Source organism: Salmo salar, chromosome 14 (assembly GCF_965601325.2).
Source record: "Salmo salar chromosome 14, fSalSal1, whole genome shotgun sequence".
Classification (NCBI taxonomy): domain Eukaryota; kingdom Metazoa; phylum Chordata; class Actinopteri; order Salmoniformes; family Salmonidae; genus Salmo; species Salmo salar.
The window spans coordinates 65,253,791-65,278,213 of record NC_138304.1 but is presented as its reverse complement, the minus strand read 5'-3'; the positions used below and the strand labels follow the sequence as shown (position 1 = coordinate 65,278,213).

The following is a 24,423-nucleotide window of genomic DNA, read 5'->3' as shown; positions in this document are numbered from 1 at the left end:
AGACACTTGATAGTGTCATTATAGACCCTGTACCTTGGACCTGGAGGGTTATTGGGAGTTGTAGTTCTCAGGTGGATGGATGTTATTGAGTCCTTGAGCATCAGAACTACACCTCTTGTCAAATACACACCCAGCTGTGTCAATAGGTCACAGATTGAGGGAAGCTGTAAGGATGAACACATCATAAAAAGTCAGAGGAAAGCCGCTACGCATATAGATGTTACAAATATTTCACCTCTCGTCCCCTCGCTCATTTACTATGCTAAAGGATGCCTCGCAGTGATTAGTAAAGTCAGTGTTTTTGTTCAGTTGACTGACTAATATCAAACTTTTGTATTTTCTCTTTGCTATTCCCCACCTTGTTCTACCCCCTCACATCTCTACTTGTAATTCTCTCTACAGCTTGAAGGACGGAGAAAGAGGGCTGGGCAGCCAGGACGGGAGAAAAGACACCGAGCAAGGATTGCTTTTTAGCTTCCCCAATATCCCCATCCCCCTTCACCCCTATCCCGTCTCTTCCTGGACCGCTTCCTGGACCGCTGCCTTTTCCTAGAAACTGTACCTGCCGTCCAAAACATCCCTCCCTAGTCACCCCTCACCCCCTAAATCTCTGATGGATCAGAGGACTCAGGGGGGGCCTGCTACTCCACCCCCCCTCCCCATCACTGCTCCCCAAGGGGAGCGAGAGAAGGAAGGTGGGGGTGGGAAGAAAGACGAGGAGGAGAAGGAGATAGAGGGGCCGCAGAAAGACTCCTCTTCTGCTGCAGGTGGAGAGGGCTCCGGTGACCAGCAGCAGTCACCCCAGTTTTCTGTCAAAGAGACTAGCCTCCATGAGGGCAACGTCAAACTCAAAATTGGCCTGCAGGCCAAACGCATGAAGAAGCCGCCCAAGATCCTGGAGAACTACGTGTGTCGGCCGGCTTTCAGGGCCACTGTGAGACCCAGCGGGCGTGGAGGTGGCCGCGGGAGCCGCGGAGGAGTCGGAGCAGGTGACGGGGTCAACCAGACCCAGAGCCCAACACATGGCAGGGAGAGAGAGCAGAGTCCTGGCATTAAACGACCCACCCCACCGTCTTCATCTCCCTCTGCTGTTGCTGCCCCCACTCCTCCTCCACCTGTTTCTTCGTCTTCCACTACTTCACCAATTCGAGTGAATGGGAGTACTCCAGCTAAACGGGTAAGCAAGGCAAGCATGTATTAGGGTAGGACTTTGATCGAGAAACCATATCCCTGTCAAACAAGGTATCCTAACTAAAGAGGCTGCTAAGAATTCCACAAGACCTGTCTGGCTTTGGACTGTGCCAAAAAGAGGCAAAGCAATACTGTCAGTTAGTTCACTCATTTCTCTTCCAGCATTGTTTCGCTGGTATGAATTCAGAAGTTATACTTGTATTTTGAACAATCATCTGTTTCTTTGTCTGTATTCTCTTTGTGTCCCACTCTGGCTTGTCTCCCCTTCCAATCATTCCCTGCTTCTCAACTCCTTCCTCTCTCTCCTCTGTCCCAGTCTGACCCTAATAAGTGTTATTGAGTCTAGAGGATCTTTTCCTCGAGTCAGAAATGGGAAGCAGTATCGGACAGAAAATCCCATCAATGAAGTGCAATTTACATGGGAATAAACAAAACCTGATTGGATTCCATGTACACCGTCTAGGTTGACTGATTGACAGGGTTGTGCTTTAAGCCTGCTTTATGTGGTTGTCAAATGCTTCTTTCAGAGCTTCATTTTCTTCTAATAGGTTTTCTACTGTAGGTAATTACCAGAAAGCATTGCCTGGGTTTGGATACATATCAGAAGATTACAAATGTCAAAATACCTTTCTAGGAGCTACCTTTCTGGTAGGCCTTATCATTCTGCAATCAATGGTTTTTATATTTTAATATTTGTATCCTCTTCACAGGGTCCTCCAAAGCTGGCCTGCAAGTCAGACAAGTCGGTGGCAATGTCGGACGGGAAATCCGCCATCTCGACGGAGAGACCCCTGAATCTTCACCGCCCTTCTGCAGATGGCAAAATGCACCACGCCTCTGGGAAGAAGATGCCCATGCCCCAAACCAAGTCTCCGACCTCCTCGCCCTCCCCTCTTGAGCCCCTATCACAGGAACCCAGTGTGGAAGGCGTTACCAATCCTCCTGGGTACATTTATAGCAGTGAGGGTCTGGAGGAGAAGGATCGGGGCGTTCCTAGTTGGGGCGCTCCTACTGTTACTGAGAAACTAGCGCAACTCATCGCCATCTGCCCTCCTTCAAAGTCCACCAAGGTGAAACCCCCCAAAACAACTCCCTCTCCCACCACCCACACCACTTCTAACTTTATGGCCCCCACCCCAAAGCAGCGAGACCGTGCTATGGTCAACAGGGCAACCTATTCTAGAGCAGTCCACCTAGCTCCACCCCCTCCTGTCTCGCGCCCTCCTGGCCGCCCCTATGGCTCCAGGAACAATAAAGACTGTGTTTCGGAGAAGTCACCCACCCCACGTGGGAAAGAGGAGGCAGATGGAGCCGGCAAGTCTGGCAGCAGTAACGACAGCAACAGCAGTCGCAGCAGCAGCCCTGTGCTAACCTACGCCGGCGGCAACAGCCGCTTGGCAACAACTTCAAAGGACAACAACGACAGCAACAGTAATGGCACGACGCCGCCACAGTCCCGTCTCACTCACTGCCCACCACCCCACTCCGCCTCCTCCTCTTCCTCCTCCTCACCCTCTTGTTTGTCATCCTGCTCCTCATCAGAGAAGAGGACAGGGAGCCTGTCATGTCGCCAGGGCTCCCAAGCCTCTCAAGGACACCACTCCAGAGACCGAGAGAGTCCCTCCCAGGCAGAGGAGAGGGACAGCAGTGAGAGGGACAGCAGTGAGAGGGACAGCAGTGAGCGTGACCGGCACTGCCCCAGAGACATATCCAAATGCCCCCCTCCTTCAGCATCCGGCAAGCAGGAGTCCAAGACTAAGGGGGCTAATCAGTCACTCAGAGGGGAGAGAAGCAAGAGCTTGAGCCCCAGTAAACGCAGTCCCAACCCCAGTAAACGCAGTCCCAACCCCAGTAAACGCAGTCCCAACCCCAGTAAACGCAGTCCCAACCCCAGTAAACGCAGTCCCAACCCCAGTAAACGCAGTCCCAACCCCAGTATACGCAGTCCCAACCCCAGTATACGCAGTCCCAACCCCAGTATACGCAGTCCCAACCCCAGTATACGCAGTCCCAACCCCAGTATACGCAGTCCCAACCCCAGTATACGCAGTCCCAACCCCAGTATACGCAGTCCCAACCCCAGTATACGCAGTCCCAACCCCAGTATACGCAGTCCCAACCCCAGTATACGCAGTCCCAACCCCAGTATACGCAGTCCCAACCCCAGTATACGCAGTCCCAACACCAGTATACGCAGTCCCAACCCCAGTATACGCAGTCCCAACCCCAGTATACGCAGTCCCAACCCCAGTATACGCAGTCCCAACCCCAGTATACGCAGTCCCAACAGAGAAAGGGACGGTCGCACCAGCGGGATCTTCAGTCCTCTGGAGGCTGTGAGACGGACTGCCTCGCCGCCAGAGCCTGCCGGCGACCGTTCACCCCCTCCTCTCAGAGACGAGTCCCCTGGAGAAGAGTCACCGGGCTCGCCTCCAGGGCAGGACAACAAACCCCTGAAGAAGCGGCGAGGCAGAAAGCCTCGCTGGACCAGAATAGTGAACCGGTCACAGAGGGCGGGCCAGGGCAGCCCAGTTGACCAGCGCGAAACCATTGTGCCTTTATCCTCAGGCCTTGATACTTCCCCACCTATACGCAGGCCTGTAGGACGGCCGCCTAACCCCAATAAGGTCAAGCCTTCCACCGTGTCTCAACTCTTTCCACAGCCAGCCAGGAAAAGGGGACGGCCCAAGTCTAAAATGCCCAGGCTGGATGCCCCCACTCGGGGACGTCCCCCTCACAAACTGGTACCATCAAAGGTCTTTTCTTCACAAAAGTCGAAAGAGGAGCAGGACCCCCCTGTTCTCCACCCGGAGGTGGACCTAAATCCTCCCAAACCTATGCCGAGGAAGCGGGGGAGACCCAAACGCCTGCCCCCCACCTTGCCGCAGGAGGGTCAGCCCCCCACTCTGGCACCGGAAGGGGGGGATGGGAAACAGTTCCGGTCCAAGGGCAACGGGCAGCTCATCATGAAAACCATCATAGGCAAGATCAATAAGATGAAGAGTGTGAAACGCAAACGGTTCCTCAGCCAGATCCTATTGGGACCAGGGTCTGGACCAGAGCAGGAGCCCCCCAGAGGAACTGCCAGTGGGGTGGTGGGCCAGGTTGCAGCTGCAACCCAGTCTCTATCTTCCTTGGCTGCTTCTTTCGGTGGCAAACTGGGACCCCAGATCAACGTAAGCAAAAAGGGGACAATATACATGGGGAAAAGGAGAGGGCGCAAACCTAAAGCATCAACAAACCCCTCAGTGGCAGCTTCAACAACACCCCCGGAGAGGCCTTTCCTGTCCCCAAACACCACACCGCCCCCCTACCACCATCTCTCCCAGTCTCAGCAGCAGCACCACCATCTCCCCACTGCTGAGGTGTTCCCCTCCCCCTCGCTCTCCCAGTCCAGTGGAGGCCAGAGCCCCATCAGTGATGCCTGCTTTGTGGAGCCAGGGGCAGTGCACTTCCTGACACACCCACACTTCCACTCCCACCATGTCCACCACTCATTCCCCTTCCCTCCCCCGACGTTCTCAGCCCCCTCCCCTCGCGCTCTGGTCTCCTCGGCTGCCGTGGCCTCCCAGAAGAAGTCGTGCCGTGGCTACCATCACCACCACCACCATTACAGGCAGCACTACCACTACCGTAAGCTATCCCCTCCCACGCCTCTCCACCCCACATCCCCTGCACCTCTGAGTGAACTGAAGGAAGCCACCCCCTCACCCGTCAGTGAGTCTCATAGCGAGGAGACTGTACCCAGCGACAGCGGCATAGGAACAGACAACAACAGCACTTCTGACCGGGGAGAGAAGGCCTGCGGCGTGGGGATGCCACCTGGGATGGCCAGTGGGCTGCTAATGCCAGGGGTGATGGGCTCAGCTGTGGGGGTAGGAGTTGGGCAGAACCCTCATGGTGGACTAAGACACTCGTCCTCAGTGCTGCTGGAGCACCCCTCATCCTCTCCGTCACCGCTGGGGGTGAGGTCCTCACCCGACCCTCGCAGGCCCCACCCGGCAGCCCCTCCCTCTGCACTAGTGGGCCACAAAGAGAAACACAAGCACAAATGCAAGCGCCGGAGCCACGGTTGCCCGGGCTACGACAAGCTAAAGAGGCAGAAGCGCAAACGCAAGAAGAAGTACCTGCAGCTGCGCTCCCGGCGCCAGGACCCCGACTTCCTGGCCGAGCTGGATGAGATTGTGTTGAGGCTGAGTGAGATCCGGATAGCGCACCGCACCCCCGCTCACAGACTGGGCAGTGGGCTGGGGATGCCCCCGGGAGCTGCAGGAGCGAGCAGAGTACCAGGGTCGGGTGGCAGGGCCGCTGGGACCATGGGAGGCGCTGGTGGCCCCCCTCCGCATCACTACCTGCACAGAGACCTGCTCCCCACAATTTTCAGGATCAACTTCAGCGGCTACTACTCCCCCCACCCCTCGTACCCCTGTGACTCTCTGCACTACGTCCGCAAGCCAGACCTGAAGAAGAAACGCGGGCGCCCTCCCAAGCTGCGGGAGTCATTGTCAGACGTACCCTTTGTTCACGGGTTGGGGTTCCCGCTATCTAGCGGCGGGTTCTACCACCCATCCTACAGTGTTCCCTACTCCTCTGGTCCCCTTGGTCTGGGCTACTACAGAGGATACCCCCCAGCCAGCGCCCTGTACCCCCATCACCAGAACCCCCTTTCTGCCCCGTCCCACCACTCCCATCATTCCCCCTCCTTCCACCCGCCGCCTCCCCCTTCCTACGTGCACCACCACCACCCGTCACACCTCCTGCTCAACCCCTCCAAATTTCACAAAAAGAAACACAAGCTGCTGAGGCAGGAGTTCCTGGGTGGGGGCCGGTCTCCCGTGCTCTACCCTACTATGTCCTCAGAGCTGTCTTTCGGCTGGCATCACAAACACAAACACAGACACAAACACAGAGAGCGCTGTGCCGAGGAGGACGGGGAAGAGGGAGGAGGAGGGAGCCGAGGCGGAGTGGGAATGACCGAGAGCCCGGGATCGGGAAGAGGAGAACACGGAGCCAGCGGCGCTGGAATGGCCGAATCTCTGCAGCGCTGCCGCTTCGGAAGAGACTCCACCCCTACTACCACCAGTGCCAACAACCAGGCCACGGCCAACTCCCCTTCCTCGTCCTCCTCTTCCTCAGCTGAGAGGTACAAGCGCAAGGAGACATCCCTGTCCTGCCTGGGGCCCTCTCGCCTGACCCAGGGCAGTGCCGGCCCCCGGGGCCACCATCCCGTAGAGTCCTGGTTCAGGATGGGAAGCTCTGAGGCAGACTATGCTAAGCTCTCCCGGATCCCTGCAGGGGCTGACCAGGGTCCGTTCACAGAAGGCCAGGGAGAAGACCCGGCGGGCTGCTCAGACAGTGAGGATGAGGATGAGGAGCCCCTCACGCCCACAGATGAGATGGACCCCAACTCCCAGGACCCCCCGCACCACACCAACCTGTTCGCCACCGCCCTGACCAGCACATCGCTGAGGGGAGTCGGAGGCAGGAAGGGAGTGGCAGCGGAGAGTGCGAACTTCTCCCGGATGGAGCTGATGCTGAAAAAGGACCACTCCACTTCAGCAGAGAGGAGAGAGTTGGGTGAGTCACTGTAACAGGGCGTTCTGTTAGAGAGGGATGTTAGCCTACAGGATCAGTGTCTAGAGCCTGAGCCTACAGTACCAGTGTCTTGCTGAAATCTAGTGTGAGAGAGTCCTCAGCAGTTTTTAGGCTATTTGCTTTGATGGAAATTACTTTTTTGAGAGCATTCAAAATCCCTGTGCTATTTATAGCTCCGACTCTGATTTCTGCACCAAAATGTATCTTTGTACTACTTCGGAATTCGACCCAAATTGAATCTGACATTGTGAAGGTTATTTAATTGTGCACCAAGTTCACTTCAAAAAATAGTTCCGCTGCTGGTGCTTCAAGAATTCAGCGGTTTCTGTTTGGATTGAATGATGTCGCTTAGCTTCATTTCTTGGCAATAAATAGTGAAATTGGCCTTGTATGCATAGCCATTAGTGGCAGTATTGATTCCAGGGTTATGTGTCCGTGCAGTGACCCCTTTACAAACCACCATATGGCATAGTGAGCACTGAGCACTCTGTCCCAAATTTCACCCTATTCCCTTTATAGTGCACTACTTCTGACCAGAGCCTTGGTTAAAAGTAGTGTGCTATAGAATAGGGTGCCATTTGGGACATATCCGTTATCTCTGCTGAATCGCAGCGTTCAATGACTCAATATACCCTTTAGAAATCCCTTGGAGGGACACAATGCCATCCCTTGTACGTACATCTACCCTCCACCGGCCCTGACATTAGATAGCCCTAACCTGTTATTAAGGACTTGGCAGAAAAAAAACCATAATTACATAAACGGCCCTGCTTTGTGTGTGGTTGTCATTGTAGCCTTGTACAATATACAGCCTGATGTTTTGTCCGTAACAATGGTAAGAAAAGTCTTGTCGTGATAGTTGAGCTGGATGTTTTGTTACAGGCTATATTTGGTAGGCTTCCTTCCCCATCAAAGCTGTCAAACTGAAAGGCTGCTTCTGTCTGTCTTAGATCCCTGTGTACACAGCTAATATAGCTGGACAGGTAAGTCTGAGTGCTTTGGGTAATGATTCTGCTTCATCAAGCTGCCTTTGACTGAGCGATGGGTGTGTGTCTGTGTTACTGTGCATGTGTGAGGAGGCCAGGCCCGCTTGGGTGGAAGGCTCCTGGTGAGGTAAGCAGGCAGCATGGTGTAGTTTGAACCCAGCCAGGGTAATCCAGGATTAGAGCTCAGGACACAGGGTCGTCCAGCGGTCAGACTGCACCACCACCATGGAGGTAGCCTAGTCGGCAGGGAGGTGGAGGGTGGAAGAACCTCACACAGGAGTGTGAACCAGAGGAGAGAAACGTGGGGAGAAGCAGCAGAGGGGATGGGGAGCGGTGGAGTGCCCAGGTGCTGATTGGGCAAACTGACACTTTCCCCTTTTAGTGAACGGTGCTACTATAAGTAATGTGAGTGGACTAAATGCGGTAAGCTGAAAAAGTCTGACGTCATTGTTCATTACGTGACGTTGCGTTTCAGTTTGGTGAGGTGGGCCTAGCCTATGTGTCTATCTGTAATAAACTGCATTTTGGTGAAGGATTTGGCAGTGGATGTGAAATGGATTAATTTCTTTTCAATTTAAGATTTAAGCCTTGATAATTATTAGGCAGCATTAAAAGACGGAGGCTAGTTATCGGCCTAACAGTGGAAGTAAGCTAGGACTTGGAATAAATACAAGTTCATAAGTGTCACGTTGCAGCTTATTCCTATGTTTATCATCTACTTCTCCCCCCCCCCCCCCTTCTCTGTCCTTGTCTGTTTATGTGCAGGCAATACATCAGGTGTCCAGACCCGAGGCGACCACTCTGCCCCTGAGGACCACCTCATGCAGCACCACAACCACCACCCTCTGTTCCACTCCCTTTCTTCCTCCTCCGCCTGCCTCTCCCACTGCGGCCACGACTCACCCTCCCAGGGCTGCTGCCTGGACAAGGATGCCTCCCCGCAGAACCACTCCCACCGGGCCCAGCCCTCCAAACACAGCCTGCACCACGTCAACAAGATCCTCCGCGCCAAGAAGCTCCAGAGACAGGCGAGGACAGGCAACAACGTGGTCAAGAAGAGGGGCCCCGGGCGCCCCAGGAAGCATCCCCTGCCCTCCCCACCCCCATCGCTGCCCCCTCCGGCTGAAGTGACCCAGACCAGGCACCGGGACCGAGGAGGAGGGTCAGGGGGAGGAGCGTGTAAAGAGGACACGGTGACAGACGCGATCGAGTCGGTGGTCCAGGGCCAGCGCAGGAAAGGCCAGAAGAGGAACCACTGGGAGAGAGATGAGGATGAAGAGAAGGAGGAAGGGGAGGGTGAGGAGGTAGGGGAGGGTGAGGAGGTGGAGGAACGAGCGCTGGACAGGGAGGTGAACCTGGGAGGCCTGGGGATGAGGTCCAGAGCTGGGGGAGGAAGAGACTGGCTCACCCAAGAGGAGCTGCAGCGCTTTCGCAGGTAAAACCACCACCACCGCAGGCCAACACGTGATTGCAGCCTCAACAGTGAGCACTGTGATCATGATGCTGCTTACTTTCATAGGCAGTGCTAATCTTAGATCATAGCAGCTGTGTGTATATATAGGAGAGTCTATCAAGCCAGTCATTACTTTAAAGTGAGTCTTGATTCTATTTCAGTGCTTTGGAGGGGAAACCAGATGGCCCCTCCTCCCCGGAACCACCAGGCACCGTCTCCATGGAACAAGCTCCACCCATGCCTATAACCAGCCTACGGGAGAAGAGGGCAGCCAGGCCTCCAAAGAAAAAGTACCAAAAAGCGGGGCTCTACTCTGATGTGTACAAGACTGCGGAGTGGGTCCCATAATTGTGCCAGACTTAAAATCTGGATAACCCGTTTGCTTACCAAAGGTCAAACCAGTAATATTTAGGGCATTTATGGACATCTCACTCGCTCTTATTTTTTTTGTCCCTGTTTCTTTCAGTCCTCGCAGTCAGATCCTGCAACTGAAGAAAGAGAAACTGGAGTACACACCTGGGGAACACGAGTACGGGCTTTTTCCTGCCCCCATCCATGTCGGTGAGTGTCCTTTGCACGCAAAAACACACATTTTGTCATGACATGTTACTGTGTCTTAAAATCAACTCCCTCGTTCCCCTCACGCATTCTGTTGTTTTCTGACCCCCCCCACCCTCTTTCAGGAAAGTACCTAAGACAGAAGCGCATTGATTTCCAGTTGCCTTATGACATCTTGTGGCTGTGGAAACATGACCAGGTGATCACTTATGTTCACTGCTAAGTGTTGTTCCTTCAGAGTCGACAAACTATAATAGGAATTTGTTCAATCTATGTAAGGGTTTGTCTCTTTTTAAGACGTAAGGCCTGCGATAGACTAGCGTCCTGTCCAGCAGGTGTACTTGAACATCAAGCTTCCTCACTCTACAAAAACAGGAGATAGTCCAGGAGCCTATGGGCAGTTCTGGCTCGGACAAGGCTACTTATGATGTAATAACCTACATTTCCTGGTCATTTTAGCTCTACGAGAAGCCTGACGTCCCCCTTTATAAAAAGATCAGATCAAGTGAGTTCACACTCTTTCTAAGGTCCAGTCAATAATAACGTAACCGAACACTATTTCATGCTGAGCATTAAGGCAGCCGTAATCTGGTCAAGCTATTGTGTATCTGACCTTGTGTAACCTGTGTCCGCTGTAGACGTCTATGTGGATGTGAAGCCTGTCTCAGGTTATGAAGCCACCACCTGTAACTGCAGGCCTTCCGGGGAAGCCGTAGACAGAGGCTGCCTTGACGAATGCCTCAACAGGTATAAACACTGGCATTGGAGATAAAAATTGACCCACACACTGGTATATGCTCCCTGAAGTGCTATGTTTATCTACAAGGAAAACTTGTTCAAACCTGCATGGGTTTTCAATTTACATCAATATTCAGACACCTGCCTTGGAATAGCATCTCACGATGTGAATTGAATTCAGCATGATTAAAGAATCTTGGTGTCTCGCATTTTGCAGTAATAATTATTTTCTTCGATTCCCTCAGGATGAGCTTTGCCGAGTGCTCCCCCGGCACCTGTCCCTGCGCGGAGCAGTGCGACAATCAGCACATCCAGAGGCATGAGTGGGTGCAGTGCCTGGAGCGCTTCCGTGCCGAGGGCAAGGGTTGGGGCATCCGCACCAAGGAGCCCCTCCGCTCAGGCCAGTTCATCATCGAATACCTGGGAGAGGTCGTCAGCGAGCACGAGTTCAGGTGAGATTGATTTGAATGCATGTATTAATACACTATATATACAAAAGTATGTGGACATCCCTTGAAATTAGTGGATTCGTCAATTTCAGTCACACCCGTTGCTGACGTGTATAAAATCGAGCACACAGACATGCAATCTCCATAGACAAACATTGGCAGTAGAATGGCCTTACTGAAGAGCTCAGTGACTTTCCACGTGACACTGTTATAGGATGCCAACTTTCCAACAAGTAAGTTCGTACAATTTCTGCCCTGCTAGAGCTGCCCTAGTCAAGTTTTAGTGCTGTTATTCTGAAGTGGAAACGTCTAGGAGCAGCAACGGCTCAGCCGCAACATTTTAGACCACAAAAGCTTATAGAACGGGGCCGCCGAGTAGCGGAGCGCTTATAAATCGTCCTCGGTTGTAACACTCAATACTAAGTTCCAAACTGCCTCTGGAAGAAACGTCAGTCCAAGAACTGTTTGTTGGGAGCTTTATGAAATGGGTTTTCATGGCCGAGCAGCCGCACACAAGCCTAAGATCACCATGCGCAATGCCAAGCATCGGCCGGAGTGGTGTAAAGCTCATCGCCATTGGACTCTGGAGCAGTGGAAAAGTATTCTCTAGAGTGATGAGTTCAATAATTATGCTTCAATTAATCTGGGTTTGGCGGATGCCAAGAGAACCCTACCTGCCCCAATGCATTGTGCCAACTGTAAAGTTTGGTGGAGGAATAGTGGTCTGGGGCTGTTTTTCATGGGTGGGGCTAGGCCCCTTAGTTCCAGTGAAGGGATATCTTAACGCTACAGCATACAATAACATTCTAGATGATCCTGTGCTTCCAACTTTGGCAACAGTTTGGGGAGGGTCCTTTTCCTGTTTCAGCATGACAAAGTGAGGTCCGTATAGAAATGGTTTGTCAAGATCGGTGTGGAAGAACTTGAGCCCTGACCTCAACCCCATCGAACGCTTTTGGGATTAATTGGATGCCGACTGTGTGCCAAGCCTAATCGCCCAACATCATTGCCCGCCCTCACTAATGCTTTTGTGGCTGAATGGAAGCAAGTCCCCACAGCGACGTTCCAACATCTTGTGGAAAGCTTTCCTAGAAGAGTGGAGACTTGTAGCAGCGAAGGGGTGATGAACTCCATATTAACGGCCATGAATTTCAAATTAGATGTTGACATACTTTTGGCCATGTAGTGTATGTGTGTATGCATTAAGGGACAAATCCTAACTTCCACAAGTCACATTTTCACTTTGTGCTCTATTTTATTAACAAACGTAACGCATTGGTAAATCTTAGCGCTGGGGGTAGCGCTATGTTCACAACCAGAATTATGAGTGTAGTAGCTGGCGGTGGCGGGTAAGGGCTGGGTTTTGATAAATTAACAAGTTGTAGGTGTGTCGAGGCATGACCCCTCGCTGACCAATCAGAACATGCTTCATGGCTAAATATGTGGTTGCTTCAAGTTGTGTATTTAGGTATGCCTTAGAAATCAAACAATGTATCGGCTCCATGATGCGACTACAGGCTATTGATGATTTGAGAAAGTGGCAAAAAAAAGCTTGGACTCTGTTCCTTGTCTCAAGCTGCACATGCTGTTCTCTCATCAAGTGATCATATTTTCACCCATCATACTATCCTCAATTTAATTTTGACTTTACTAATATGTAACATTTATTTCGATTTGGAATGGCCCATTATCAAATGGGCAAGACAAAAAGACTTCCGGGATAGTGAATGGAGGCCACTTTCCCGCCAGTACGTTTTTAACTCAAGTCTGGTAGTCTACTCCGGTAATTTTGCTCCGTGACAGGGGATATTCCGCCCGAACTCTGTATGCCATGGGCTCTCCAACCCTGTTCCTGCAGCTACCCAGTGCTTAATTTGGGAAACCAAGTGAAATCTGTTTGGCAACATCGATAGTAACATGTTTTAACAATGAAACATTTCATTAAACTGTTGACAGCCCCCCTCTCTGAGTGCTGAAGAAAGGAATGAAGGAGAGAGGGGAGGAGATGGAAACTCACGGTGGTGAGATATTCTGTAGCTAAAGGTAATGTGTCCGTCTATTAATTATGAAATTACTAAACTAGTCAAAATAAAATGCACAAATTTGTAGGCTAAATCTGAATTTGTTTAATTTAGGCTAGACCATTATGTACCAAATATCTTAAATAGGTATTTCTTTGTTTTTCTGCCATGTGTAATATGCAGTAGGCTATGTATCATATAATGGCACAATCATTTTAAATCAGCTTTTTGGGGGGGGGGGGGACTTGGGCTCATATATACAGTGCGTTCGGGAAGTATTCAGACCCCTTGACTTTTTCCACATTTTGTTACGTTAGACTTATTCAAAATTTGATTAAATCGTTTTTTCCCCCCTCATCAAGCTACACACAACAACCCATAATGACAAAGCAAGAACAGTTTTATTTTTTAAAATTATTTTAGCAAATTTTATCAAATAAAAAAACTATCACATTAACATAAGTATTCAGACTCTTTACTTAGTACTTTGTTGAAGCACCTTTGGCGGAGATTACAGCCTCGAGTGTTCTTCTGTATGATGCTACAAGCTTGTCATACCTGTATTTGGGTAGTTTTTCACATTCTTCTCTGCAGATCCTCTCAAGCGCTGTCAGGTTGGATGGGGAGTGTCGCTGCACAGCTATTTTCAGGTCTCTCCAGAGATGTTCAAGTCTGGGCGGTGGCTGGGCCACTCCAAGGCCTTTCAGATCACTTGTCCCGAAGCCACTCCTGTGTTGTCTTGGCTGTGTGCTTCGGGTCGCTGTCCTGTTGGAAGGTGAACCTTCCCCCCAGTCTGAGTGCTCTGGAGCAGGTTTTCATCAAGGATATCGCTGTACTTTGCTCTGTTCATCTTTCCCTCGATCCTGCCTAGTCTCCAAGAGAGATCCTTGATGAAAACCTGCTCAAGAGCGCTCAGGACCTCCGACTGGGGCGAAGGTTCATCTTCCAACCGGACAGTGACCATAAGCACACAGCTAAGACATCACAGGAGTGGCTTCGGGACAAGTCATCTGAATGTCCTTGAGTGGCCCAGCCAGAGCCCGGACTTGAACCCGATCGAACATCTCTGGAAAGACCTGAAAATAGCTGTGCAGCAACGCTCCCCATCCAACCTGACAGAGCTAGAGAAGATCTGCAAAGAAAAATGGGAGAAACTCTCCAAATAGATAGGTGTACCAAGCTTGTAGTGTAATACCCAAGGAGACTCAATGCTGTAATCGCTGCCAAAGGTGCTTCAACAAAGTACTGAGTAAATGGTCTGAATACTTATGTAAATGTGATATTTCAGTTTGGAATTTTTTATAAATTAGCAAGCATTTCTAAAAACCTGTTTTCTTTGTCATTATGGGGTATTGTGTAAAGATTGAGGGTGATATTTCAAAAATAAACATTTGTTTTATAATAAGGCTGTAACGTAACAAAATGTGGAAAAAGTCAAGGGGTCTGAATACTTTCCGAGGGGCTTTGTATATGTGCCTTAAAAACAATTCACACCCCTTGACCGCATTTTCTTGTTTTTGTCTGAATTTAAAATGGTTTAAGTAGATTTTTTTTGTGTCACTGGCCTACATGCAATACCCATAATGTTAAACTTGATTAACTAAAAATGAGAAGCTGAAATGTCTTGAGTGTATAATTATTCAACCCCTTCGTTATGGGAAGCCGGAATATGTTCAAGAGTAAACAGTAGTAGTAATAACTTACATAAATTGCATGGACTCCATGTGAAACAAGTGTTTAACATGATTTTCTTAAATGACTACCTCATCTTTCTACCCCACACACAATAGTGTGTGTGTATATATACATACACACACACACACACACACACACACACACACACACACACACACACACACACACACACACACACACACACACATATATATATATTGCTCAAAAAAATAAAGGGAACACTAAAATAACACATCCTAGATCTGAATGAAAGAAATAATCTTATTAAATACTTTTTTCTTTACATAGTTGAATGTGCTGACAACAAAATCACACAAAAATAATCAATGGAAATCCAATTTATCAACCCATGGAGGTCTGGATTTGGAGTCACACTCAAAATTAAAGTGGAAAACCACACTACAGGCTGATCCAACTTTGATGTAATGTCCTTAAAACAAGTCAAAATGAGGCTCAGTAGTGTGTGTGGCCTCCACGTGCCTGTATGACCTCCCTACAACGCCTGGGCACGCTCCTGATGAGGTGGCGGATGGTCTCCTGAGGGATCTCCTCCCAGACCTGGACTAAAGCATCTGCCAACTCCTGGACAGTCTGTGATGCAACGTGGCATTGGTGGATGGAGCGAGACATGATGTCCCAGATGTGCTCAATTGGATTCAGGTCTGGGGAATGGGCGGGCCAGTCCATAGCATCAATGCCTTCCTCTTGCAGGAACTGCTGACACACTCCAGCCACATGAGGTCTAGCATTGTCTTGCATTAGGAGGAACCCAGGGCCAACCGCACCAGCATATGGTCTCACAAGGGGTCTGAGGATCTCATCTCGGTACCTAATGGCAGTCAGGCTACCTCTGGCGAGCACATGGAGGGCTGTGCGGCCCCCCCAAAGAAATGCCACCCCACACCATGACTGACCCACCGCCAAACCGGTCATGCTGGAGAATGTTACAGGCAGCAGAACGTTCTCCACGGCGTCTCCAGACTCTGTCACGTCTGTCACATGTGCTCAGTGTGAACCTGCTTTCATCTGTGAAGAGCACAGGGCGCCAGTGGCGAATTTGCCGATCTTGGTGTTCTCTGGCAAATGCCAAACGTCCTGCACGGTGTTGGGCTGTAAGCACAACCCCCACCTGTGGACGTCGGGCCCTCATACCACCCTCATGGAGTCTGTTCCTTACCGTTTGAGCTGACACATGCACATTTGTGGCCTGCTGGAGGTCATTTTAAAGGGCTCTGGCAGTGCTCCTCATGCTCCTCCTTGCACAAAGGCGGAGGTAGCGGTCCTGCTGCTGGGTTGTTGTCCTCCTACGGCCTCCTCCACGTCTCCTGATGTACTGGCCTGTCTCCTGGTAGCGCCTCCATGCTCTGGACACAACGCTGACAGACACAGCAAACCTTCTTGCCACAGCTCGCATTGACGTGCCATCCTGGATGAGCTGCACTACCTGAGCCACTTGTGTGGGTTGTAGACTCCGTCTCATGCTACCACTAGAGTGAAATCACCGCCAGCATTCTAAAGTGACCAAAACATCAGCCAGGAAGCATAGGAACTGAGAAGAGGTCTGTGGTCACCACCTGCAGAACCACTCCTTTATTGGGGGTGTCTTGCTTATTGCCTATAATTTCCACCTGTTGTCTATTCCATTTGCACAACAGCATGTGAAATTTATTGTCAATCAGTGTTGCTTCCTAAGTGGACAGTTTTATTTCACAGAAGTGTGATTGACTTGGAGTTACATTCTGTTGTTTAAGTGTTCCCTTTATTTTTTTGAGCAGTGTATATATCAGCAAAAACAGAAACGTCCTCTGTCAACTGTTTATTTTGAGCAAATTTAACATGTGTAAATATTTGTATGAACATAAGATTCAACAACTGAGACATAAACTGAACAAGTTCCACAGACATGTGACTAACGGAAATGGAATAATGTGTCCCTGAACAAAAGGGGGGTCAAAATTTAAAAGTAACAGTCAGTATCTGGTGTGGCCACCAGCTGCATTAAGTACTGCAGTGCATCTCCTCCTCGTGGACTGCACCAGATTTGCCAGTTCTTGCTGTGAGATTTTACCCCACTCTTCCACCAAGGCACCTGCAAGTTTCCAGACATTTCTGGGGGAATGGCCCCAGCCCTCACCCTCCGATCCAACAGGTCCCAGACGTGCTGAATGTGATTGAGATCCGGGCTCTTCGCTGGCCACTGACATTCCTGTCTTGCAGGAAATCACGCACAGAACAAGCAGTATGGCTGGTGGCATTGTCATGCTGGAGGGTCATGTCAGGATGAGCCTGCAGGAAAGGTACCACATGAGGGAGGAAGATGTCTTCCCTGTAATGCACAGCATGGAGATTGCCTGCAATGTCAACAAGCTCAGTCTGATGATGCTCTGTCACACTGTCTCAGACCCTCCACCTACAAATCGATCCCAATCCAGAGTACAGGCCTTGGTGTAACGCTCATTCCTTCGACGATAAACGCGAATCCGACCATCACCCCTGGTGAGACAACTGCGACTTGTCAGTGAAGAGCACGTTTTGCCAGTCCTGTCTGGTCCAACGACGACGGGTTTGTGCCCATAGGTGACGTTGTTGACGGTGATGTCTGGTGAGGACTTGCCTTACAACAGGCCTACAAGCCCTCAGTCCAGCCTATTGCAGACAGTCTGAGCACTGATGGAGGGATTGTGTGTTCCTGGTCTAACTCAGGCAGTTGTTGTTGCCATCCTTTACCTGTCCCGCAGGTGTAATGTTCAGATGTACCGATCCTGTGCAGGTGTTGTTACATCTGGTCTGCCACTGTGTTAGGCGTCTCACAGTACAGACATTGCAATTCATTGCCCTGGCCACATCTGCAATCCTCATGCCTCCTTGCAGCATGCCAAAGGCACGTTCGCGCAGATGAGCAGGCCCTGGGCATCTTTCTTTTGGTGTTTTTCAGTAGAAAGGCCTCTTTAGTGTCCTAAGTTTTAATAACTGTGATCTTAATTGCCTACTCTGTAAGCTGTTAGTGTCTTAATGACAGTTCCACAGGTGCATGTTCATTAATTGTTTATGGTTCATTGAACAAGCATGGGAAACAGTGGTTAAACCCTTTATAATGAAGATCTTTGAAGTTATTTGGATTTTTATGAATTGTCTTTGAAAGACAAGGTCTTGAAAAGGGGACGTTTCTTTTTTTTTGCTGAGTTTAGAAGTTCAAGCATTTCGCTACACCCGCAATAACATCTGCTAGTCACGTGTATGCGACCAATAAAATTAGATTTTGATATACACATACATACCCAGGGTTGGGGAGTAACGGATTACATATAATATATAATCCGTTACATGTAAGGGATTACAAAAAACCTGTAGCAATAATCCCTTACGTTACCAGCAAAACATTTTTGTAATCTGATTGGATACTTTTGAAAAACTAGATTACTTTTTAATTCAGAAAGGATGTTTGAGAACTCTTTGACACTTGTGTTTTTTCAATGACATTCAAATCAGCATTGAAGAAAGGCATATGTTTAAATTTGTTGAGTGAGTCTGACCATAAATCAGACCACTATGATGACACCAAATGTGTTTGATGGATCGCAGGAATTGTCTTTTGTATGCTATAGTCCAAGCTATGTCTTCCAATGGTGCGACTGGTGTCGGCATCCAAATATTATCCAATTTGAATAAACGCTTGGAGGTAAGGATGACAGCAGTGGCGTAATCTACGGCACACGGATATCACTTATTGTTATCAACACAGCGCATTGGTGTGAATCACACTGCTGCTCTCTCATTTACCTATTGTTGTGGATGGCTGTTCACAAATCTAAATGTGTTTGAACCCAATGGTTGAATTCAAGAAGTTTAAGCAGCCTATCAATCATTGATTTTGAAACCAGTGGGCAGCCAGTGAAAAATGTGCTCTTGCTACAGCTGCATAGTTCGGATCCCAGCCTATGGAATAAAAGGGATGCTTTTATTGCTCAATCTAATTCATGGTGATAAGAAAAATCATTGGCCTAATGGACACATGTTCAAACTCGCACACTTTTTATAGACTTAAAGGGGCCATATGTAGTTGGTACATTTTTGGACTTATAAATGATATATCCATTGATTCTTAAGAATATAATTTATAAATGCCTCGAGCTTAGTTCAACTGTCACACTTCATGAGAACCCAAAATATAAGCTTGTTTTCTCCAATGTTTGTAAACATTGTAAATGTAAACAAACACTGTCATGGATGGTCAGTCCTTTCATCGATAGCTCTGTCTATTAATCTGAGAGTGGTTACGTTTCTCCAGGCCCATCCCTCAGCTTTTTACCAAAACAGAGGCGGGGGCGACCATTTTATTGTTTCATCTGGGATTTGCTCTTTTAAACAACTGCATGTTATCAATATATCAAAGTGTCACCAACAAAAAGATTAACATTAGGCCATTAGCAAATGCAGCATATGGCATTCATTTTTCACATGTAATAGCACTTTTCAGTAGTGCTCAAAGCATGCCATTCCATGAGCGAAACATTTATTTTTCAACTTGAATCAATGAGCACAATCAGTCCTCCATGACGATAACATCATAAACAACAGAGTAGGGCTGGCTAATAAGCCCTTTGTTTTGGGGTTATGCTTAGGCAAGATAATTTGGCTAATCTATACTTACATATTTCCAAGTCCTATTCTTGAAGATCAAGGAGTATAACATTTATTGGAAGGACTGGAATTCTGATAGACTTAGTTTTTTTAAAATGTTAAGATATAATTGAATTGTATTATTTACAGTAGAAAGTGATGGGTTAGAAGCCTACAGTGGTTCCTCCTTTAAAAGTCGTGTCATACTGCAGAACACCTTGCGGGCTGCTGCAGCATTCTATGGTACGTTATTTAATTGTCAGTCATTTTTTACGTTAATGCAAGTTAGTGCTAGTTTGGCCACCAGAGGGCAACTTTGAGAAGCATTTGGTAGTTTCCCATATTGGTGTTACTTGAGAATTTAAAACCTTTTTTTGTAATTACATAGTATATGGGATTGATTTTAAGAAATTTGTTTTAATTGGATTAATATTTTGGTGTTTCTATTCCGAAAAAAAAAATGAAACCCTCATGGTTTCCATTAGGATGAAATGGAAAATATTATGCTTAACAACGTGACAGTCGGGAGTAGGCTACAGCATAAGAGGATTGGAGGATTCCAAATTAATATCTAAGGGGCATAACATTTCCATACCCTAATTGTAGTGTAACCAATACTCATTTCGCCTATGCTAGATCTACAAATATGTTTTTCAATGACGTGACTCTCCGCCAATAATTACATTATTGGAGGATTCTAAATTAATATCTAAGGGGCATTTTCCGTTAGGATCTGTGACAATATCTAAGGGACTTTTTATATAATTCTTAATTAATTAATAATAATCACTTCTTTTTTTTTAAGTAACAATATTTTGGAGATTTCATTTCCATTTTCATTTAACCTTGAGTGAGCGAGGAAAAATACAACTTGATGGTCGGCAGTACAGTGCTGAGTTATTTAGCTAAAGAATCCCGATGTCGTGCGGGAGGAAGGACAAGGAGGAAGGAGTAGGCTGCCCTTGTAAATAATAATTTAAAAAATATATATATTTAACCAATACCTAAACAGAGTTTCAGGGGGAAAATAAAAATCGAATTGATTTATCAAGAACAGTCCCTATGCTTGTCTCAGAGCAGCACGAAACAGTGCTAAAATAGTTGTAGGCTATTGCTTCTAACTTTAATATGCTACACCTCTTTTAACAGCACATTACCCAACACTAGTGAGACTCATGTCGCTTATGGTAGACCTACAGTATATCGAAAAATGACGTGACTCGCCGCCAATAATTACATAGAGGATTTTAAATTAAAACCAAAAGCCACCTCATGGGTCTCCTGATGGCGGCCGGCACGGGTATCGAACCTGCATCTGCAGCAATGCATTTTGCACTGCGGGAGTCCCCATCCACTCCGGAAAGTATCAAAATACAGAGAGGTGTTGGTAAAGGTATATTGTCCTGCTAATAGCCCATCATGGGCTATTATAATACTTTATGTACATGGTGTCTAGGTCAGGATAACCAAATCATTTCTTTAAGACTATCAGAAAGAATGTTGGTAGTGAAATATTTTGATCCAAAGCCATGAATGAATGAGTGTCACTCAGCTTTATGCAGGTGCCGGCTATATGACCGTGTCATCAACTTGATAATATATAACTATATTTTGGAGGTTGTTTCGTTTTTTTAAAAATAGAAGAAATATTGTAATCTGAATAAAGTCAAACATTTATTTCTGTTTTTAGAGGGAGGGAAACGCTGGGCCAATTGTGCACCGCCCATAAAGGCCAAAATATAGCCCTGCTAATAGCCATAATGGAGCTGTACAACATGACCGTGTGTTTGAAAGAGTATTTTCCAGTAAGCAGCGACAATTTATTTCCATATTAGTTCGTTATGGATTCATAACTAAATAAACATCAGCATTTTGAAAGAGTATTTTTATCATTATTTTATTAACGAAAGCATAAAGATGTTGATGAAGAAATACTGTACTGCTGTTTGGAGTTAGTAATGTAACACTTCAGAGTCCTTAAGCATTGAATACATTGCAGGTATAGTGGATGTTCATACCTACAGTAGCCGGGCTATAAAGAGTATTGTCCTGCTAATCGGGCTACAAGTGTTTGTCAAAATGCCACCAGCAGTCCATCACTAATCTAAATAAAAACAAAGCGTTTTGTTTACATCTTGTTTACATTCTTTATTGTAACCACAATGTCACAAATAATTTGTATATACCTTTCTAATTACTTTTAGAGTTTGGGATTTAATGGATTAATGTTATGGTGTTTCTATTCCAAGGAAAATGAAAAACCCTCTGGGTTTCTGGGAACTGAAAATATGGTGCTGTACAACGTGACGCTCGGGAGTACAGTACTGGGCTATTTAGCTAAAGAATCCAGTGTCCTGCGGAAGACCGGGGTTTAATTCCCCGACAGGGAGGAAGGAGTAGGCTGCCCTTGTAAATTAGAATTTCTTAACTGACTTGCCTAGTTAAATAAAGGTTACACTAAGAGCATAACATTTCTACACCCAAATTTTATCATTCTAGTCTAACCAATACCCAAACGGAGTTTCGGTGAAAATAAAGGTATCATTGATTTATCAAGACCAGTCTATGCTAAAATAGTTGTAGGCTTTTACTTCTAACATCAATATGCTCTTTAAATAAACAAGACCACTTTTAACAGCACATTACTCAACACAAGTGAGACTCATGTCGCCTACAGTATATGGAAAAATATGACGTGACTCTCCGCCAATAATTACATATAGAGGATTGGAGGATATTTCTGTAATTCAGTGATATTTATTCCCATAATTTATGAATCCATAACTAAATAAACATTGGCATTTTGAAAGTGTTTTTATCGTTTTATTAATGAAAGCCTAAAGATGCCATTATTAGTTACATTGTTTTAGTTTGAACGTGCAGACTGGCACTAAGAACAGCAGGAACGGTTCCCTAGTCAGTGCCATTATTAATGCAATGCCCCTTAAATATTTTGTTTATTTTTATTTTCAAATAATGTAAAATTAGCAAGAAAAAGGTCATTCTTGAACATGGGGTGAGACATTGTTACTAATTTGTAAATAAAGCCAGTTTATTTCTATTTTTAGAGGGAGAAAAACCTACAGTCATCTCATGGGTCTCCCAGTCAAGACCGGCATGGGTCTTGAACCAGTATCTGTAGCAACACAGTGTCTTAGACCGCTGCGCCCCTCGGGCGCTGTACAACATGACCGGTCGGGAGTGGCCTACAGTAAGAGCAAAATAATCCTAATAAAATAAACTTTAGTGTAACAACAGTTTTAGTAAGTAATACTGAAGTCGTGCACAATTATCAGTTTCTATTTAGGTTTATGTCGCCCATTCATTGTCAGAGACACAGTAGGAACCAAAAGCATAATCAGTGCTCAAACTCCCCCTTGCGCTGGTCTGGTGCAATGAAGTGGTGATGTAGGGTCCCGTACTAAACCACAAATTACCTCCCATATCCCGTGGTGTAAGCTCTCAATTTTTAAAGGAGGAACCACTACATCACCAACCCATAATGTAACATCCATATATGGCCAGCTATGTAAACTTTAACCTTCAATAGATGTCGTTCAATTGGTAACATACATTTTTGTCTTCTAATGCCTAAGGGGAAAGTAATCTAAACGTAACTGAATGTAATCAGTTTAGGTTGGATTACCCAACCTAAAGTTACCAATTTACAATTTTGGATAGGTAACTGGTAAGCGTATCTGATTACATTTAGAAAGTAATTTACCCAACCCTGCACATATATATACATTTCCCACAAACCCTACCACCCCTCCCCTAATTGGAGTAAACTAGTAAACAACAGCACTTCGGCTTCTACTTCCAGGTAATACATACTATATACAGTGGGGGGGAAAAGTATTTGATCCCCTGCTGATTTTGTACGTTTGCCCACTGATAAAGAAAGGATCAGTCTATAATTTTAATGGTAGGTTTATTTGAACAGTGAGCGACAGAATAACAACAACAAAAATCCAGAAAAACGCATGTCTAAAATGTTATAAATTGATTTGCATTTTAATGAGGGAAATAAGTATTTGACCCCCTCTCAATCAGAAAGATTTCTGGCTCCCAGGTGTCTTTTATACAGGTAACGAGCTGAGATTAGGAGCACACTCTTAAAGGGAGTGCTCCTAACCACAGCTTGTTACCTGTAAAAAAAAAAAAAAGACACCTGTCCACAGAAGCAATCAATCAGATTCCAAACTCTCCACCATGGCCAAGACCAAAGAGCTCTCCAAGGATGTCAGGGACAAGATTGTAGACCTACACAAGGCTGGAATGGGCTACAAGACCATCGCCAAGCAGCTTGGTGAGAAGGTGACAACATTTGGTGCGATTATTCGCAAATGGAAGAAACACAAAAGAACTGTCAATATCCCTCGGCCTGGGGCTCCATGCAAGATCTCACCTTGTGGGGTTGCAATGATCATGAGAACGGTGAGGAATCAGCCCAGAACTACACGGGAGGATCTTGTCAATGATCTCAAGGCAGCTGGGACCATAGTCACCAAGAAAACAATTGGTAACACACTACGCCGTGAAGGACTGAAATCCTGCAGCGCCCACAAGGTCCCCCTGCTCAAGAATACATATACATGCCCATCTGAAGTTTGCCAATGAACATCTGAATGATTCAGAGGACAACTGGGTGAAAGTGTTGTGGTCAGATGAGACCAAAATGGAGCTCTTTGGCATCAACTCAACTCGCCGTGTTTGGGGGAGGAAGAATGCTGCCTATGACCCCAAGAACACCATCTCCACCGTCAAACATGGAGGTGGAAACATTATGCTTTGGGGGTGTTTCTGCTAAGGGGACAGGACAACTTCATTGCATCAAAGGGACGATGGATGGGGTTCATGTACCGTCAAATCTTGGGTGAGAACATCCTTCCCTCAGCCAGGCTCATTGAAAACGGGTTGTGGATGGGTATTCCAGCATGACAATGACCCAAAACACACAGCCAAGGCAACAAAGGAGTGGCTCAAGAAGAAGCACATTAAGGTCTTGGAGTGGCCTAGCCAGTCTCCAGACCTTAATCCCATAGAAAATCTGTGGAGGGAGCTGAAGGTTCGAGTTGCCAAACGTCAGCCTCGAAACCTTAATGACTTGGAGAAGA

The 24,423-nt window shown here is 47.2% G+C and overlaps 1 protein-coding gene across 5 annotated transcripts in view; it reads left to right on the top strand.

Moving 5' to 3' along the window:
- The window catches only part of ash1l (ASH1 like histone lysine methyltransferase), a 51,916-nt gene that overhangs the window by 5,486 nt on the left and 22,007 nt on the right, over nucleotides 1–24,423 (top strand). For all 5 annotated transcript variants that reach the window (XM_014142083.3, XM_014142082.3, XM_014142077.3 and 2 more), the window contains 9 exons: nucleotides 403–1,177; nucleotides 1,902–6,768; nucleotides 8,538–9,207; nucleotides 9,387–9,560; nucleotides 9,692–9,786; nucleotides 9,909–9,982; nucleotides 10,243–10,288; nucleotides 10,422–10,530; nucleotides 10,767–10,973. In XM_014142083.3, the coding sequence (XP_013997558.3) occupies nucleotides 614–1,177; nucleotides 1,902–6,768; nucleotides 8,538–9,207; nucleotides 9,387–9,560; nucleotides 9,692–9,786; nucleotides 9,909–9,982; nucleotides 10,243–10,288; nucleotides 10,422–10,530; nucleotides 10,767–10,973 (6,806 nt within the window). In that variant the 5' untranslated portion in view covers nucleotides 403–613. The remainder of the gene's footprint in view (nucleotides 1–402; nucleotides 1,178–1,901; nucleotides 6,769–8,537; nucleotides 9,208–9,386; nucleotides 9,561–9,691; nucleotides 9,787–9,908; nucleotides 9,983–10,242; nucleotides 10,289–10,421; nucleotides 10,531–10,766; nucleotides 10,974–24,423) is intronic.